The sequence below is a fragment of the Microcaecilia unicolor genome, chromosome 9, assembly GCF_901765095.1.
Source record: "Microcaecilia unicolor chromosome 9, aMicUni1.1, whole genome shotgun sequence".
NCBI lineage: Eukaryota > Metazoa > Chordata > Amphibia > Gymnophiona > Siphonopidae > Microcaecilia > Microcaecilia unicolor.
The window spans coordinates 105,453,271-105,474,066 of NC_044039.1; the positions used below are offsets into that span (position 1 = coordinate 105,453,271).

At 46.2% G+C, this 20,796-nt stretch overlaps 1 protein-coding gene across 1 annotated transcript in view; it reads right to left on the bottom strand.

Annotated features, from left to right (window-relative positions):
- HECTD1 (HECT domain E3 ubiquitin protein ligase 1) overlaps positions 1 to 20,796 on the bottom strand; it is a 324,415-nt gene that overhangs the window by 20,868 nt on the left and 282,751 nt on the right. The window contains 2 exon segments of the mRNA XM_030215386.1: positions 13,278 to 13,885; positions 19,272 to 19,409. Coding sequence (XP_030071246.1) covers positions 13,278 to 13,885; positions 19,272 to 19,409 — 746 coding nt within the window.

The window sequence follows — 20,796 nt, forward strand, 5'->3', positions numbered from 1 at the left end:
TGCAAGGACAGAACTGCTCTCCCAGAGTTCAGCTTAGTAAAAAGCCAAACATGCGTGGCCCTTCCCAAACAGAGCAGTCTCTTTGGCTCTTTATTTTTTCTGCCCAGCCAAGTGGATGTACAACAGAACTCTTTTGTACTGTATGCTTGATGCATCTTCATCACGTTTCTTTATAATTCTTTTTCTGTCGTGGCACAACTGGAAGCCTAAGCCAGGCTTCCAGTTGTGCCACGAATGTGACAGAAAAATCAAGAACTTTGATATGCAAATCAAATGCTGTGTGTCTTGGTCCTGAACACAAGCAGAAAAATTAAGCATTGTGCTCAATTGACACTGACAGCACAAAGAGACCATTCAATATAGTCAATTCAAGAGCATATGGATGCTTAAGAGAAGTTGTTTCAAAAAAATCCTGCTAACACTGTTCCCCTGAGTAGAAACTATCTATTCCTGTGCAAACACGTCAACAATCTTCCAAGGAGAAGCCTTCATCATTGGGGAGTCTAGCGGGTAGGCAGAAGCTCCACATTATTTCTTGGAATGTCTCAGGGATATCATCATCCGTGAAGCATTCCAAGATCTTAACTCAACTTAAACACCTCAATTGCCTGCCTGCAATAGACTAAGTTACCTGACACAGAACATGCTAAATTATGCCAGCAATAGGTTGGGGAGTGCTTCTACATCTCCTCGGGAAGAAGGCGGTGCAGCATGGCCATTCCGATTGGTGTCAAAGGATAGTGAGGGGTGATTTGTTTTGATTCACCTCAATTATCAGGGTCTTCGATTCTATCTCTGTGCAGTGTATGGGACTAATGGCTACAATCCACATTTCTTTCAACACCTAACATCTCTTGGGCTTCAGTATACTGCTGCGACGTGGGTATGTGCAGGGGACTTTAATCAGGTAATGGATCCGGATTTGGATAGGTCTTCTTCAGCAGTGGGGAGTGGTAGAGGACTGCCCCTCTTTTGCAAAACATTGGACCTGGCAGACCCATGACGCCTCCTACATTCCACTACTAGAGACTATACCCACCAGTCCAAAGCTCACCAAACCTGGTCACATATAGATTTAGTTTTTTTTGTTTTGTTACATTTGTACCCCGCGCTTTCCCACTCATGGCAGGCTCAATGCGGCTTACATGGGGCAATGGAGGGTTAAGTGACTTGCCCAGAGTCACAAGGAGCTGCCTGTGCCTTAAGTGGGAATCGAACTCAGTTCCTCAGGACCAAAGTCCACCACCCTAACCACTAGGCCACTCCTGTCCCAATTTTGTTTTTTGGGGGGTACATCTGGCATAAATAGGACCTACAGAAGTTTCCGACCACGCTTTAATTTGGCTGGAGTTGGACTTAGATCAGCTGGGGGGGGGGGGGGGGCTGCGGTTTTGGCGCTTTCCCTTTTATATTTGGCACAGGATGAATCATTCCAACCTCATAGTCAAGGAAGATAGGAATTCTACAAGGATACCAAAGCAGAATCCTGCAAATCTTCTATAGTATTTTGGGAGGCCTCAAAAGTACTTCTAAGGGAAACGCTATGTCGGCCTCCCTGGCTGCTCTGAACTCCCTCACCCATGAACAAGTAAAAAAACGCTTCTTTGCACACCGTTTTCAATTCCACCGATTTGGAAACAAGGCAGGTAAACTGTTAGCTCAGGTCACCCGAACTTGGTCCTCAAGGCAGTTTATTCCTACTCTTTTGACAGCGAGAGGTGTCTGGGTGCATTGGCCAGATGAGATAGCCCAGGTATTCCATGAATATTTTGCCAAAATGTACACCTTGGAAAAAAGGGACTCAGGCCCATCAGTCCAGGACTATTTAGACGACTTGGGCTTTTCTCGCTTATCCCAGGCAGTACAGCACTAGTTAGCAACCCTGATTAAGGCCATGGAAGTTCAACGGGTCATTAAATCTTTATCAACAGGCATGGCCCTGGGGCCAGATGGCTTTTCAAATGAATATTACAAACTTATCTCCCCAGCTATATGGCCCTTTAATATCTTACTATGGATTCAGTAATAGAGTGGGGTATTTTTTCTCCCCATGAAAATGAGGCCCTAATAACTTTAATTCCCAAGCTGGGCAGACCCGGGACTGCCCGGAATCTTATAGGCCAATCTCGTTACTGAATGTTGTCCTTAAGATCCTAGCATGAGTGTCAGCTGATCATTTAGCCCCTCAAATCCCAATGTTGGTGTGAAACCACCAAGTGGGTTTTGTGCGAGGCCGCCAATCTGTCTTAAATGTACACAGGGTTCTTCTCTCCATTGCCCACAGTCACTTTACCAAAGGCCAAACGCTTCAGGTCAGTTTAGACACCAAGAAAGCATTTGACAGGGTTCATTGGGGTTACCTATTTCAAGTTTTAGAGCATGTGGGCTTGGAGGGATGGTTCTTTCAGGCCATTGAAGCATTATACTGGGGCCCAACGGCATAATTACTAGTTAATGGGGTTCATTCCTCACTTTTTGAGGTTCAGACAGGTACTAGAGTCAGGGATATCCTCTTTCACCTCTTTTGTTCTTATTTTACCTAGAACCCTTACTTCGAACAATTCAGCTGGACCCCGATATCTCTGGGGTGTCCTTGCCGAACCTCTCAGTGAAAGTCTTAGCTTTCGCGGATTACTTGTTTTTGAGACATACTCATCCCCAGCGGGCACTACCCCATTTATAAAGCATTATTGATGACTATAGCTTCTTTTCTGGATTTAGCTTGAACCTACAAAAATCCATGGCTCTGCCGGTCCAACCTGCGATAAAAGACACCTGGGTGGGCCCTTTCCCCCTCCAGTGGGGAACATATTCTGTTAAATACCTGGGAGTGTATATACCACCTGATTTAGTCCGTCTTTACTCTATAAATGTGCAGCCCTTGAAAGTACATTTAGGAGAGGTGCTACGAGGGTGGCGGACTCTACCCCTTTCCTTAATGGGCCACACAGCTTTATATGACATGATTCTTTTCCCTAAGTGGATATACATCTTTCGAACCCTGCCACGTTTCTTAAAACATAGGGATGAAAAATGGCTTGACAAGATTTTGTCTAATTATTTACAGCAGGGGAAACGAGCCCGAGTGTCGTCACCACAGGCGATGCTTCCTCAGAATAAAGCGGGATTGGGTCTTTTGAATCTTAATTATTTTCAGTGGTCAGTTGTATGCATTACCTTTCTGACTGGTTCCAGTCCACTCAATTTTTTTTCCTGTACCTGCACAGAATAGACAATTACTTGGACCCCAACATTTTGCGTACTGGTTACAGGCCCCAGCTAGTACAGCAAAGCCACTAGGGCCCTTTGTACCTATCCCTCAGCCATTACGTCACGCTTGGCACTGGCTATGCAAATTCCATGGACTGAATAGCAAAGTTTCTCCCCTGCTTCCAATATGAGGCAATTCGGCCTTCCAAATAAACTGGAAACTCCTCAGATCTTCAATGCTGGGCTACATAGGGTATTCATTACTTTTATCTTGTACTATCAGAAGATGGAACCATAAAATCATTTTCAGCCCTTTGCAAGGAATTTCATTTGGGTCAGAGAGATGTGTTTGCATATATTCAATTACAGCATTATGTTCACTCTCTGCCGAGAGACTCTTTGACGGCGGAGATTTGGGAGTGCTCTAATTCAATGTTAGGACTGGATGCGCAGTTGACTATTCCTCTAAAGTATTTCACTTGAGAAACATCATTAGGGATTATGATTATTCCACTGACTCAGCAATGGTGCGGGGAATTGAAGACAAGTAGCTGCAAGAATGCATGATGAAAGTTTATTGGTTAACAGAGAATGCTGGATGGTGGGCACTACAATTTGTATTTAGATTATACGTGTCACCACACAGAGACTTTCAAGCCATTCTCCGACAGGGCAATAAATGCCTAAGTGTTCCAGTGTGGGAGCACACCTGGTACACATGTTCTGGTCCTGCCCCCCCCCTTAGTGTACACTTTTTGGAGACATCTAAGAGTCCATGTATCTCATTTCTGGAAGATCCCTTGGTACTCCATCACAAGCCAGTTCGACATTTTCAGGATCCAAGGGATCACCCTAGCAGGAATAAAGGCTTTTTTGAAATGTGCTAAACTTATGGCAAAAAGAGTGATTTTGCAACTATGGCTAAGTGCAGAACAGCCAAATGTAACTCACTGGTGACTGGCCATGATTCAGCTTTGCTCGTGGGAGAGAATGGGAATCCCGGACTTGGCTTCAAAGAAGGAAGATTCCTACTGAAAGACTTAGACACCGTTTTGGGATACACTCACTCCCAACAGCGCATAGCAGAATTCTAAACTCTTGAAAGGGGGGGGGGGGGGGGGTTGGGAGGGATGAGGGAAAGGGGTATGCTTGTTCACCTTCAGGTATAATTACATTACAAAGCGAATGCTACATACCTGTAGAAGGTATTCTCCGAGGACAGCAGGCTGATTGTTCTCACTGATGGGTGACGTCCACGGCAGCCCCTCCAATCGGAAACTTCTCTAGCAAAGTCCTTTGCTAGTCCTCGCGCGGCCGTCTTCCCGCCCGAAACCGCCTCGAGCCGGCCAGTCCAGTATGTAGCAAGACAATACACTTCAAGGGAAGACACAACTCCAACGGGGAGGCGGGCGGGTTTGTGAGAACAATCAGCCTGCTGTCCTCGGAGAATACCTTCTACAGGTATGTAGCATTCGCTTTCTCCGAGGACAAGCAGGGCTGCTTGTTCTCACTGATGGGGTATCCCTAGCCCCCAGGCTCACTCAAAACAACAACCATGGTCAATTGGGCCTCGCAACGGCGAGGACATAACTGAGATTGACCTAAAAAATTTACCAACTAACTGAGAGTGCAGCCTGGAACAGAACAAACAGGGCCCTCGGGGGGTGGAGTTGGATCCTAAAGCCCAAACAGGTTCTGAAGAACTGACTGCCCGAACCGACTGTCGCGTCGGGTATCCTGCTGCAGGCAGTAATGAGATGTGAATGTGTGGACAGATGACCACGTCGCAGCTTTGCAAATTTCTTCAATGGAGGCTGACTTCAAGTGGGCTACCGACGCAGCCATGGCTCTAACATTATGAGCCGTGACATGACCCTCAAGAGCCAGCCCCGCCTGGGCGTAAGTGAAGGAAATGCAATCTGCTAGCCAATTGGATATGGTGCGTTTCCCTACAGCCACTCCCCTCCTATTGGGATCAAAAGAAACAAACAATTGGGGGGGAAAGAATGTTGGCAAGACAATTGACTGGTTCAGATGGAACTCCGACACGACCTTTGGCAAGAACTTAGGGTGAGTGCGGAGGACTACTCTGTTATGATGAAATTTGGTGTAAGGGGCCTGGGCTACCAGGGCCTGAAGCTCACTGACTCTACGAGCTGAAGTAACTGCCACCAAGAAAATGACCTTCCAGGTCAAGTACTTCAGATGGCAGGAATTCAGTGGCTCAAAAGGAGGTTTCATCAGCTGGGTGAGAACGACATTGAGATCCCATGACACTGTAGGAGGCTTGACAGGGGGCTTTGACAAAAGCAAACCTCTCATGAAACGAACTACTAAAGGCTGCCCAGAGATCGGCTTACCTTCCACATGGTAATGGTATGCACTGATTGCGCTAAGGTGAACTCTTACAGAGTTGGTCTTGAGACCAGACTCAGACAAGTGCAGAAGGTATTCAAGCAGGGTCTGTGTAGGACAAGAGCGAGGAGCTAGGGCCTTGCTGTCACACCAGACGGCAAACCTCCTCCACAGAAAGAAGTAACTCCTCTTAGTGGAATCTTTCCTGGAAGCAAGCAAGACGCGGGAGACACCCTCTGACAGACCCAAAGAGGCAAAGTCTACGCTCTCAACATCCAGGCCGTGAGAGCCAGGGACCGGAGGCTGGGATGTAGAAGAGCCCCTTCGTCCTGCGTGATGAGGGTCGGAAAACACTCCAATCTCCACGGTTCTTCGGAGGATAACTCCAGAAGAAGAGGGAACCAGATCTGACGCGGCCAAAAAGGAGCAATCAGAATCATGGTGCCTCGGTCTTGCTTGAGTTTCAACAAAGTCTTCCCCACCAGAGGAATGGGAGGATAAGCATACAGCAGGCCCTCCCCCCAATCCAGGAGGAAGGCATCCGATGCCAGTCTGCCGGGGGCCTGAAGCCTGGAACAGAACTGAGGGACTTTGTGGTTCACTCGAGATGCGAAGAGATCCACCAAGGGGTGCCCCACGCTTGGAAGATCTGGCGCACCACTCTGGAGTTGAGCGACCACTCGTGAGGTTGCATAATCCGGCTCAGTCTGTCGGCCAGACTGTTGTTTACGCCTGCCAGATATGTGGCTTGGAGCACCATGCCGAGACGGCGAGCCCAGAGCCACATGCTGACGGCTTCCTGACACAGGGGGCGAGATCCGGTGCCCCCCTGCTTGTTGACATAGTACATGGCAACCTGGTTGTCTGTCTGAATTTGGATAATTTGATGGGACAGCCGATCTCTGAAAGCCTTCAGAGCGTTCCAGATCGCTCGCAACTCCAGGAGATTGATCTGTAGACCGCGTTCCTGGAGGGACCAGCTTCCTTGGGTGTGAAGCCCATCGACATGAGCTCCCCATCCCAGGAGAGACGCATCCGTTGTCAGCACTTTTTGTGGCTGAGGAATTTGGAAAGGACGTCCCTGAGTCAAATTGGACCAGATTGTCCACCAATACAGGGATTCGAGAAAACTCGTGGACAGGTGGATCACGTCTTCTAGACCCCCAGCAGCCTGATACCACTGGGTGGCTAGGGTCCATTGAGCAGATCTCATGTGAAGACGGGCCATGGGAGTCACATGAACTGTGGAGGCCATGTGGCCCAGCAATCTCAACATCTGCCGAGCTGTGATCTGCTGGGACGCTCGCACCCGCGAGACGAGGGACAACAAGTTGTTGGCCCTCGTCTCTGGGAGATAGGCGCGAGCCGTCCGAGAATCCAGCAGAGCTCCTATGAATTCGAGTTTCTGCACTGGGAGAAGATGGGACTTTGGATAATTTATCACAAACCCCAGTAGCTCCAGGAGGCGAATAGTCATCTGCATGGACTGCAGGGCTCCTGCCTCGGATGTGTTCTTCACCAGCCAATCGTCGAGATATGGGAATACGTGCACCCCCAGCCTGCGAAGTGCCGCTGCTACCACAGCTAGGCACTTTGTGAACACCCTGGGCGCAGAGGCGAGCCCAAAGGGTAGCACACAGTACTGGAAGTGGCGTGTGCCCAACTGAAATCGCAGATACTGTCTGTGAGCTGGCAGTATCGGGATGTGTGTGTAGGCATCCTTCAAGTCCAGAGAGCATAGCCAATCGTTTTGCTGAATCATGGGGAGAAGGGTGCCCAGGGAAAGCATCCTGAACTTTTCTTTTACGAGATATTTGTTCAGGGCCCTTAGGTCTAGGATGGGACGCATCCCCCCTGTTTTCTTTTCCACAAGGAAGTACCTGGAATAGAATCCCAGCCCTTCTTGCCCGGATGGCACGGGCTCGACCGCATTGGCGCTGAGAAGGGCGGAGAGTTCCTCTGCAAGTACCTGCTTGTGCTGGAAGCTGTAGGATTGAGCTCCCGGTGGACAATTTGGAGGTTTTGAGGCCAAATTGAGGGTGTATCCTTGCCGGACTATTTGCAGAACCCACTGATCGGAGGTTATGAGAGGCCACCTTTGGTGAAAAGCTTTCAACCTCCCCCCGACCGGCAGGTCGCCCGGCACTGACACTTGGATGTCGGCTATGCTCTGCTGGAGCCAGTCAAAAGCTCGCCCCTTGCTTTTGCTGGGGAGCCGCGGGGCCCTGCTGAGGCGCACGCTGCTGACGAGAGCGAGCGCGCTGGGGCTTAGCCTGGGCCGCAGGCTGTCGAGAAGGAGGATTGTACCTACGCTTACCAGAAGCATAGGGAACAGTCTTCCTTCCCCCAAAAAATCTTCTACCTGTAGAGGTAGATGCTGAAGGCTGCCGGCGGGAGAACTTGTCGAATGCGGTGTCCCGCTGGTGGAGAGACTCTACCACCTGCTCGACTTTCTCTCCAAAAATGTTGTCCGCACGGCAAGGCGAGTCCGCAATCCGCTGCTGGAGTCTATTCTCCAGGTCGGCGGCACGCAGCCATGAGAGCCTGCGCATCACCACACCTTGAGCAGCGGCCCTGGACGCAACATCAAAGGTGTCATACACCCCTCTGGCCAGGAATTTTCTGCACGCCTTCAGCTGCCTGACCACCTCCTGAAAAGGCTTGGCTTGCTCAGGGGGAAGAGCATCAACCAAGCCCGCCAACTGCCGCACATTGTTCCGCATGCGTATGCTCGTGTAGAGCTGGTAAGACTGGATTTTGGCCACGAGCATAGAGGAATGGTAGGCCTTCCTCCCAAAGGAGTCTAAGGTTCTAGAGTCCTTGCCCGGGGGGCGCCGAAGCATGCTCCCTAGAACTCTTAGCCTTCTTTAGGGCCAGATCCACAACTCCAGAATCATGAGGCAACTGGGTGCGCATCAGATCTGGGTCCCCATGGATCCGGTACTGGGACTCGATCTTCTTGGGGATGTGGGGATTAGTTAGAGGTTTTGTCCAGTTCGCAAGCAATGTCTTTTTTAGGACATGGTGCAAGGGAACAGTGGACGCTTCCTTAGGTGGAGAAGGATAGTCCAGGAGCTCAAACATTTCAGCCCTGGGCTCGTCCTCCACAACCACCGGGAAGGGGATGGCCGTAGACATCTCCCGGACAAAGGAAGCAAAAGACAGACTCTCAGGAGGAGAAAGCTGTCTTTCAGGAGAGGGAGTGGGATCAGAAGGAAGACCCTCAGACTCCTCGTCAGAGAAATATCTGGGGTCTTCTTCTTCCTCCCACGAGGCCTCACCCTCGGTGTCAGACACAAGTTCACGAACCTGTGTCTGCAACCTCGCCCGGCTCGACTCAGTGGAGCCACGTCCACGATGGGGGCGTCGAGAGGTAGACTCCCTGGCCCACATCGGCGAAGCTCCCTCCGCCGACGTAGTCGGGGAGCCCTCCTGGGAGGTGGCCGCAGTCGGTACGACGTCGGGGACCTCACCCCGGGCGATGGGCCAGCCGGCGCCACGCTCGACGGTACCGGAGGCGCAAGCACCGCCGGTACCGGAGGGGTAGGGCGCAACAGCTCTCCCAGAATCTCTGGGAGAACGGCCCGGAGGCTCTCGTTCAGAGCGGCTGCAGAGAAAGGCAAAGAGGTCGATGCAGGCGTCGACGTCAGAACCTGTTCTGGGCTGTCCAGAGTGGAGCGCATCGACACCTCTTGAACAGAGGGTGAGCGGTCCTCTCGGTGCCGATGCCTGCTGGGTGCCGACTCCCTCGGCGACCCAGAGCTCTCGGTGCCGACGCGGGGAGGCGACCGGTGTCGATGCTTCTTCGATTTCTTCCGAAGCATGTCACCGGAGCTCCCCGGCACCGACGAGGAGGACGTAGAATCCAGCCGTCGCTTCCTCGGGGCCGAGGCCGAAGGAGGTCGGTCTCGGGGGGGCTGTACCGCAGGAGCCCTCAGGGTAGGAGGAGACCCACCCGAAGGCTCACCGCCACCAGCAGGGGAATGGACAGCCCTCACCTGCACTCCTGACGATGCACCACCGTCCGACGACATCAGCAGACGAGGTCCCGGTACCACCGACGTCGATGCAGCTATCCGATGTCTCGGCGCCGATGCAGAGGCCCGATGCCTCGATGCACTCGATGCAGGGGCGGCCGAGGAAGATGGTCTGGACGCTGACGACGTCGATGCACTCGAAGATCCCGGTGCCGATGCCGACGAAGAGCCCGAGAACAACACGTTCCACTGGGCTAGTCTCGCTACCTGAGTCCGCCTTTGAAGCAGGGAACACAGACTGCAGTTCTGAGGGCGGTGCTCGGCCCCCAGACACTGAAGACACAACGAGTGTCGATCAGTGAGCGAGATAACCCGGGCGCACTGGGTGCACTTCTTGAAGCCGCTGGAAGGCTTCGATGTCATGGGCGGAAAAATCGCGCCGGCGAAATCAAAGTCCGAAATGACGGAAAAAGAGCACCAAAAAATTTGTAAGGGAGAAAATCTCGACCGAGGCCGAAAAGAGGCCTACCCCGACGACGAAAGAAAACTTATCGGGGCAAAAAGCTGGAAGTACGGGGAGGATTAACACGAAACCCGGGGGGGGGGGGGGGTTCCGGAGCACTTCCCGAAGAAAAAACACGTCAAAATAAATTTGGACGCGCGAGGTCGACTTTCCGGGGCTCGACACGGCGAAAACACGACCGTACCGAGTGCGGACAAAAGAAGACTGGCCGGCTCGAGCCGGTTTCGGGCGGGAAGACGGCCGCGCATGCGCGGTGCGCGCGGGCGCGCGAGGACTAGCAAAGGACTTTGCTAGAGAAGTTTCCGATTGGAGGGGCTGCCGTGGACGTCACCCATCAGTGAGAACAAGCAGCCTGCTTGTCCTCGGAGAATACCAGTATAACTGTACTCACGTTTTTCAGACTTAATTTTTGTATGTAACTGACGCCTTGCAATTTATACATATATGTTTATTATATGGTGTCAATAAAATAAAGAGTTTAAAAAAAAAAAAAACCTACGAATCATACACTTAGTTCTACAACACACATTAGTCCTTCAGACACAGTCCAAGTTTTTACACCTAAGATTGTCTTGCCTTTCACTTAATGAAGAAATAGTGTTTTCCAAATTTTATCTGAAGCCTCATTCAAGCTACTGAGAGAAAACCATAGGAAGCGAAATAGGAAGTACAAATTAGATTGCAAGATGAGACTACCCCTTTTAGCAGATTGCTGAAGAAGCATCTATTTACAGTTATGTTTGGGACTCCTGATTAGAGAATGTTTTTTGAAATATATTCTGGGCGTCTATATGTGTGTGTGTGGTTGGGGGGGGGGGGGGGGGGAATTTGGTGATTTCAATAAAGTATATTACGTATATGCTTTACAGCAGAGCATTGTCACTGGATTAAGGAGCATATGTGCATCAGTGATTTGATAAATATCTTTTTAGAATTAAGTTTGTTTCTATTGTTTTATTTAGAATTAAGCTTCTTTATATGTCTGCTATCAATAATAATTACATGTGGTTGTACATGTGGTTGTAATCTGCATTGGTGTAAGGCAGAACAGGGGTGGACTGAGAGTGGTCTGGGCCCCAGGGCACTGAGGGTGGTCTGGGTCCCCCACCCGGCCACTGCCCGACACCCCCCCTACCGCCACAGCTGACGCCCCTGCTGCCCCAGTCCTACCTGAAGGCCCTGCTGGTCTAGTGGTCTCTGCAGGGAGGGAGGGAGGAGCATGTTCTTTCCTACCCACTGTGCTGCAGCTATTCCATCTGCCGGTGCTGTCATGTTTTCAAAATGGCAGCCGAGACTTCCTGCAGTAGTCTCATGGGTCTCAACAGTCTCGCAAGACTTCTGCAGGGAGTCTCGGCTACCACTTTTAAAGTACTGCAGTGCCGGGCAGGGAGAATAGCAGCAGTACAGTGGGCAGGAAAGAACATATTCCCCCCTGCAGAGGCCACTAGATCACCAGCGGAGCACCTTTAAAGGTAGGACCAGAGAGGGCTGTAGTTTACGGTGGGCACCTGGGTTGAGCCTCTGGGCCCCCCTAGAGCCTCGGGCACTGCCCAGTTGCCCAAATGGTCAGTCTACTTCGAGGCAGAATATAAATTCTCACGGTGTACAGTTGGTTTTTTTCCCCAAAAGAAATTTGGGTTTTTTTCTCTATTTCATTTTAAAATATTTTTCCCATGTGCTGAAGCAGAAGGAAACAAAATGGTCATAATTATGTCTATGTTCGGACAGCTATTTAACATTCTTATTAATGACCTAGAGAAAGGAATAAATAGCAGTAGTAGTTTCACAGATATCTCCATTGCTATATTGTAAATATATAGTAGGTCTTACAGATTTTACAGAAGTGACATACTTAAGACCTGTCATACTGTGTCAGACCAAAGGTCTATCACACACTGTTTAGGACCCAGTATCTGACAGAGGTCAATTCAGTTCACAAGTACCTGACAAGATCTCAGGACACAGACCCATTTAGGCAAGTGACTAGGTCAGCTTGCTAATGCTAGCTAGTTAAAAGAAAGGGGTATTTTAGCAGATATATTGAGAAGCAGCACTAGTCAGAGCTCAGCACATACTAGCATGAATTACACAGAAGATGGAAGCAAGAAAAAAAAAAGTGTTCTTTCCATTGTATCAGGTGGTTCAGTTTGGAGCACTCAAGTCTCAAAGGGTTTCTATGGTGAGGGCAAGGTAGGAACATATTAAAGAAGTCATAGGGGATTTAAAAGAAGACATTTAAGAGATTTATGAGGCCTTTAACTAATAACGAACTAGTGTTTTTAGTGCGCACTAATATTTAGGATGCGCTAAACCCCAAATATTAACGCATGCTAAAACCGCTAGCACACCTTACAAAAAAAAGAGGCCCTTAATTGTTACAAATATCTTAAAGCAGACTTTTTCCCCCCAGGAGCAACTAACAAAACAAGGGAGTATCAACCTCTAAGGTTAAGAAGAAAACATTTTACAGTAAAGGAATTGTATTCAGAATGGTGAAATAATGGAATACTTTGCTAGTCATAGCTACATCACCAAACAAACTCAAAAATAAATTGGAACACATTGAGAAAAACTATACTATGGGTATGATCTAGTTAGACTTCAGAGAAAAGAACTGTTCCAAAAATCTGGCAATTTACCTTCCCCCTAGGTCACCATATTGACAGACAGAGGTTAAGCAACTGGGTGGTTTGATCTTCCTTCAAAACAAAAACGTTTATGAACTAATTAGGAAAGGGATGGAGGCATTTCTCTATTTGTGTCTCTGATAGCTGTAGGGTACTAAGCTAGACTAAAGCAAAACAAAAATGAAGTATTAGCCATTATACCAGTCAGACTAGCAGCTTTTCTAATAAAAAAGAGAGCTGGCAAAAAAATAAATACATTATTTACTTAGCAGCAGCAAATTCTATTTTGAGTATTATGTACCTTCACTTCTACCTTACGGAAAGAAGCATGCAACTTTCTTGCAGTACTCCCAGGCTAGGGGAGGGATTCTTGTAGTGGGTAGTGGAATGGGGTTTTTTGAATTGTTTTTGTTGACAGTGATGTTTAACCACTAGCTATACCTGCTTTTCATATTTCATATCTTAAGAACATTGTAAAATGGTGATCTTTTGTTATGGTAATTTTGGTGGTTTTAATAAAGATGATTTAAACATAAAAAGAAAATACTGAAATGTTATCCCCCCGTGCCCTCTGAATAATCTTACCCTAAATCTTCTATGCTAAGGGGAGGCCCGGAGCCTGATGGGTTCTTCAACATCAGTTCTTGTAGCCTGGTGTTTTTTTCATCTTCAGAGAGACCTTTGTTGGTCAAAATTTGGCGCCTTTTAACAGCAAGTTCTTTAATTTCTTTTAGAAACCTGGCTCTATGAGGATTTACCAGTTCAAAGTCCTCCCACGTCAGGATCCCCTGAAACCAGACTGGGGGCTTTGGTTTTGGAGGATCTAGAATAAATTCAGATTTGGAGTCTTCTTCAAAACTTCCTACAGATAAGGAATCATGGCCTTCTTCTGTGGATGCCTCCGACTGACTTTCCATGCAGTGGAAACTTCTGTCACCTCGAGATTCATAAATCAGCTTACTCATATTACTTTTGATGTCTCCCATACACATAACTTTAAAAAATGGTTTTGAAATGGGTAAATCCACCAGCCGGTTGTCCTGAATGCACTTGGCCAAGAAAATCCCCAAAAAGTGAAAGAGTTTGGTGATTCTGTCCAGTTCATCACTATCCTGTGGGAAGGGAGCTGTGAAAAGGCCACATGATCTCTGAACATAGTATCCAGGGGGTTTCAAGCCACCACCAAGGTCAACCTATTTGTAAAGAAGAGTGCAAAAAAACAGGTTATATAAGATATACAGTACAACAGTAACAAAAAATGCAATATAAAATGACATATTAGACTTTTATTGGGTCTTAAATGGGACCCATATATTAATGCACATAAAAATATGGGTGCTCATGATGTAGCTGAATATTAAGAGGTTCTTTTAGAAAGCTGCAGCAAAAAGTGGCCTAATGCACCATTGCCCGGGTTTTTCCCACGTACAAACGCCATTTTTGCTGCAGCTGTAAAATGGCAATTTTCCATTTTTATATTAAATGGACATTAGCACACAGCCATCCATTTTGTGAGCACTTACCATCAACTATTTTGTAGGCAGTAAGTGCTCACACAGTAATCCTGCACTAACTAGTTAGCACACAGTTGTGTAGCTGTGTGCTAAACTGATCAGCTCAGGAATGCCACCCCCTCCCCCAAAACGCCCCTCCAAAAAAAATAAAATAAAATAAATTTTAGCACGTGGATTAGCCTTTCATCTCTCAGGTCTGACCCTACTGAAAGGTGGCTGACCTACAGAGGTTTTTTTAGTCTTGCTGGACCACCTAGTGCAAATTGAAACTGCTTAATAGCACTTATAAGTTGGCTGAATATTGTTTATTGTGTACAACGTGCTTGATACGTCTTACGATGGGACACTCGGGGGTTTACAAGGATCATGATTACATGAAGAACATGCCTTAGTCCAGTAGGTCAGGAGACCTCAGGGATGCCAGTACTATATGGAAATAGAAAATATGATTTTCGCCAACCACAGAGAGGACATAAGCGTTAAGAAGACATACACACCTAACGGTAACCAAAAGATTACCTGCCATTTCCAATCTATCTCCAGCACCCCCAGACTACCCTTTGGGAATACAAGCAGTCAGACTGGCTACTAAAAAATCCCCAATGATCCAGATCATCATCTGTGAACAGAATCTAAACATCTGAAACTGAGGGACTAACACTGATCAATGCCAAAAAGGATTCTAAATTCAGTATCAAGACCAGAGAGGTGGAGTTGAGGAGTAACAGGCCTGACCCAGGATATAATCAAACTGCACAGAATTACCATCCCCCATTTAACTGACACAGAATCCCTATTCATTGAGATAAAAGAAAAATCAATCTGGCTGCTCATGTTACATAGAAGTACTTCTTACCACATCTGTACAAGAACTCCTTGATTTGATGACTGGGGTGACCCTGAGTTTCTCTAGGTTAGTGATCATGGGAGACTAATCTACCCATTTAAACCCATTTTCCTGGACACTAGGATTTATATAGGTGATCAATTCTCCAACCCACGAAAAGGAACACATACTAAGTCTAGTGTTCTGCAAGGTTGGGTTGACGTTTTAGAACATTCGGACTGTGGTGTTAAATAATACCCATTACAACCAAACCATTTTAAAAATCGCATTTCAACTTCTGAACCATGGACAAGTGGATACATCCTTTAGGAACTTAGCTCTAAACTCTAATATAGCCAATCCAATACAAAGATGCTTTTTCAAAATTATGCTATCAAATTCCCACTCCCAAAAGCCTGCTCGCCCTTCCTCATTATTTGCTCAATATGATATCTGATCAACAGATAACCTTAACTTTATTCCCCAAATCATACTCATCTGGAAGTACTAAAACACTCTTGATCCTCAACTTTCTCTCTAATAGGTGGGCCTACCCTGCAAAGCTCTTTCCTCCTCTAATCTCAAATAAAGAACACTCCATTCTTGTCCTGAAATCACCATTATCAAATGGAGTCTCAGAAAGACAGGCCCAGTTTCTTCCTCACCCAAAGCCAAGCCGCACTTAGTAGTTTGGACAAGCAAACTTTTGTGAGCCATCCTCAAATAAACATGGGCCACACTATGCAACACATGACTGAGTAAGGCCTCACCAGCTGAGACGCCAGGTGCACCCTGCTAAATTCCACAAAATCCCCCAACCAGTCCTGAACAAACCTAACTGACAACATACATTACACATCTGCAGGTCTGGGAGTTACTATGAGTTTTTGTCGCCACAGCAAGTTTTTCATATTCTCTTTTAGTCTTCTTTATCAATGCTTTCAATCTAGCTTGACACTGCTCATGTTGCTTCTTATTTTCTTCATTTGGATCCTTTTTCCATTCTTTTGAACGATGCTCTTTTGGATCTAATAACCTCTTTCCTTCACCTTTTAACCATGCTGGCTGTCTTTGCTCTTCTTTTCACCTTTGTTAATACGTGGAAAACATCTGGTCTGGGCTTCTACAATAGTAGTTTTAAACAACGTCCATGCCTGCTTTAAAGTCCTAATCTTTGCAGCCGACCCTTTCAGCTTCTTTTTAACCATTTTCCTCATTTTGTCATAGTCGCCCTTTCAACAATGAAATGCTGCTACAGTAGATTTCTTTAATGACTTCACTCCAGGTATCAGCTCAAATTTGATCATGTTAAGATCACTGTTTCCCAGCAGATCCATCATTACCTCTTGTACCATGCTCTGCATTCCACTAAGAGCTAGATCTAAAATAGTGGTGGATGGTAGTACAGCCCTACCAGTATGCTGTTGTCCTTCACACATGGAGTTTCTATCCACAAGGATTCCAAGCTGCTGTTTCATGTAGAATATTTATTTTATTAACTCAATTCCCCCTTTAACATATAGCACAATCCCCCCTCCAATTTAATCCACTCTATCATTGTGATATAATTTGTACCCTGAAAACACAGTGTCCCATTGATTTTTCTCCTTCCAACGGGTCTCTGAGATGCCTAGTATATCAACCTCTTCGTTTAGCGCTATATACTTCAACTCTCCCATCTTCTTTTTTTAGGCTTCTAGCACTTGTATATAGACACTTCAAATTGTGTTTTTTCCTTATATGTACAAGCTGCTTTGAAGTTGACGAGGATAATTTGCATCCTGTTTTCCTGGCTTTCACCATTACTGAAACCTCTCCATTGGGATTCCCGAAAGATCCTGTTTCAATAGTATCCTTGAAGGATACTCAACACTGAACCATGCACTCCTGGGCAACTGTTGGCTTTCCCCGCCCTTTTAGTTTAAAAACTGCTCTCTCTCTCTCTGGTTCCATTCCGGTTAAGGTGGAGTCCATCCTTTCCAAACAGGCTCCCCCCTTTCCCAGAATGTTGCCCAATTCCTAACAAACCTAAATCCCTCATTCCTGCACCATTGTCTCAACCATGCATTGAGACTGCGGAGCTCTGCTTGCTTCTTGGTTCCTGCATGTGAAACAGGGAGCACTTCCGAAAATGCTACCCTGAGGATCTAGATTTCAGCTTTCTACTTGAGCTTAAACTTGGCTTCCAGAACCTCCCTCCCATATTTTTCTATATCATTGGTACCCACATGAACCAAGACAGCTGGCTCCTCCCCAGCACTATCCAAAATCCTATCTAGGTGATGCGTGAAGTCCGCCACCTTTGCATCAGGTAGGCAACTGATCAGGCGATCCTCACCGAGTTAAGTACCGGTATTTTACTTACTTTTTTTTTTAAGGCACTGTATATATTTTGATTAGGAGTGGGGTGGTACATTTTCCTTCTCTTTTTTTTTTTTGAATAAGAAATGTGGAGGTTTTTTTTATTCATGATTAAAGCTTTATATATTCGCCATTGACAGTGGTGATCTGCAAGTAGAGCGGAGGTCATTTGTCCACATTTATTATTTATGTATTGGTTGTGATGACTACAGAACACAAATTGGAACAGTGTTATATTAATTTTCTTGATATCTATTGCTCTAGCTCTTTTTGAAGTGGTAAGACAGATCCACCTTCACAATTGCCTCTGTGGTGTTTCAAGCTGTGTGAAGCCTAGTGTTATGTTGCAACAAAATTTCCTTCTTGTGCTTCCAAACTCTGTTCAATCATTCTTTCAAAGTTTTTCAGGGCTGCAATGCAATGCTATGTGTGATCCTCCGACTGTGTCAATCTTTCCCATGTGAGACTCATCCACTGCTGTCACAGGTAATCCACTTCATTTTTCATCATATAACTCAGCCCTTCCAGGTCTACAGTTTTTTACATTTTTTGGCCCACAGACACAGTAATCACATTAACTGAATCATCACCATAAACAACCTGGATGTGGAGGTGAATTTCAATTTGAGGGACTCCTCTGAGAGTCAGAAATTCTATCACAGCATGTTGTTTAAATCATACAGACGTTTGTGAAATGGAAGTATGAAGTGAACAATCAAGAACAAAACAGCCACTTCACACAGACACATCTTGATAACTGAGGTGAAAGACGTGATTTTAAAGAACAAGTGAACACGTGTAGCACGTCAGTGCTGCCATCTGTGGATGAATGAGGGTGAAGGCATTTTTTCATTTAAACCTTATAGAATACTGTAAGTTACATGTAATGTGTGAGTCCCACTCATGCTCCACCCAGACTTTGCTCATTTGTACACCTACCTGTAAAATGCATGCTATATGATACATGTATACTTACAGAATAGTGCTTAATTTTAGAATAGATGTACGTGTGCATATTCTGACATACACGTGTACTTTATAGAATTGTCTGATACAAAAGAAGCATTTTATTCTGAAATATACATAAAACCTTGCAACATGGAAATGCAATGACTGTGTAATATATACAGTATAATCATCTAAAGGAAAAACAAACCTCTCCAAGAAATCACTTATCTTGCACTAATATGTGTATTTTTAAAACTAGATATTTAAATTTCACAAATTCATCAGCCATTGGCGGTATATCAAGTTTATGCAAATATAAAAATAAAAAACATCTTAACACTGATCTATGATTTTAGGGTTTTTGTAAGCAAATATGCATAAAAAATAGAAGAATTTTACTTGCTGCTATTAGGTATGTTAGGACTAAAGACGAACCTATTAAGAAATGAGCATGCTACTCTATTTCCAGTGGACCTTTTGGTCTCAGAGAAAACAGATTTTTACAAGTTGTGATCTCTCATCAACCCAACAGGAAGCTTTGAAAACCACACAGCTCTTTACATGACTGCTCTATTAAAAATGTCATGTTCTTTTTATATTTCCACTGTACACTGCAAAATCACTGCTTCTGTTTGCATATATTTCATATCTTTTGTATACTGAAATCTTTGCACTATATTGACAATTCTTTGTAATAAGCATTTTTTACATAAAGAAAACAGGCAAACAACCCAAAAATGTGACCCCTTAATACAATAATTTTAGGATGTATTAAAAATAACATACAACTATCTTAACCCTTCCTTTAAGTACTTGTTATCTGCTATAGAAACTTCCACTATATTTGGGGGTGTCTTCAAAAGATAATGTGGTTCTATACACTGTTACATGGCATAAAAAGAGAGACAAAATGAAAGGATCACAAGATACCTGACGAGATTCATCATCTGGAAAATCATCATCACATAACCAGATTCCAAGCTCTGTTCTCTGGAACTCAGCAGCCACCAAAGCATAGAACTCCAATGTTGGTCCTAAACCTGTTCCTTCTTCCCCTAAAAATTCCACCTGAGGAAGAGGGAAAATGTAACATTTGATTATAACATGGGTTGGCTTAAGTAAGGTATGTAAAAAAATTATGAATTCCTTCAGCCATCTTAGGATTTTTGATGTTCAGGACAGTGGCGTAGCCACAGGTGGGCCTGGGTGGGCCACTTAGAGCTCAGGCCCACCCAACTGTAGCACACGTTTAACGGTAGCTGGTGGGGATCTCAAGCTCTGCCAGCTGAAGACTTCCCCCTAATGGTAACAAAAATGCTACTCTCCATGATACTGGCACCTATGCACGCTCAGTTTTCAGTGCATGCCTACTTCAGATTGCCAAGGTGGAAAGTAGCATTTTCCTGCCAGCTGAGATATATTTTTGGTGGTTGGGGGGAGAAAACATTTGGTGCCCACCCACTTCTTGCCTAGGCCCACCCAAAATCTGTTGTCTGGCTACGCCCCTGGTTCAGGAAGTACTTTCTTTGGAATAGTTACTAAACAGAAGAACAGACCCAAGGAGTTTTTAAGCACTTTTCTGATTATGCCATTTTGTGAAACAGACCGGATCTGACACTTCCACTTTCTGGGAACTGAAATATATACATCTACAGTGTTTTACATTTGGGTACACTAGGTAAAGCGAATGCTACATACCTGTAGAAGGTATTCTCCGAGGACAGCAGGCTGATTGTTCTCACTGATGGGGTGACGTCCACGGCAGCCCCTCCAATCGGAAACTTCACTAGCAAAGTCCTTTGCTAGCCCTCGCGCGCCCGCGCGCACCGCGCATGCGCGGCCGTCTTCCCGCCCGAAACCGGCTCGAGCCGGCCAGTCCAGTATGTAGCAAGACAATACACTTCAAGGGAAGACACAACTCCAAAGGGGAGGCGGGCGGGTTTGTGAGAACAATCAGCCTGCTGTCCTCGGAGAATACCTTCTACAGGTATGTAGCATTCGCTTTCTCCGAGGACAAGCAGGCTGCTTGTTCTCACTGATGGGGTATCCCTAGCCCCCAGGCTCACTCAAAACAACAACATTGGTCAATTGGGCCTCGCAACGGCGAGGACATAACTGAGATTGACCTAAAAAATTTACCAACTAACTGAGAGTGTAGCCTGGAACAGAACAAACAGGGCCCTCGGGGGGTGGAGTTGGATCCTAAAGCCCAAACAGGTTCTGAAGAACTGACTGCCCGAACCGACTGTCACGTCGGGTATCCTGCTGCAGACAGTAATGAGATGTGAATGTGTGGACAGATGACCACGTCGCAGCTTTGCAAATTTCCTCCATGGTGGCTGACTTCAAGTGGGCTACCGACGCTGCCATGGCTCTAACATTATGAGCCGTGACATGACCCTCAAGAGCCAGCCCAGCCTGGGCGTAAGTGAAGGAAATGCAATCTGCTAGCCAA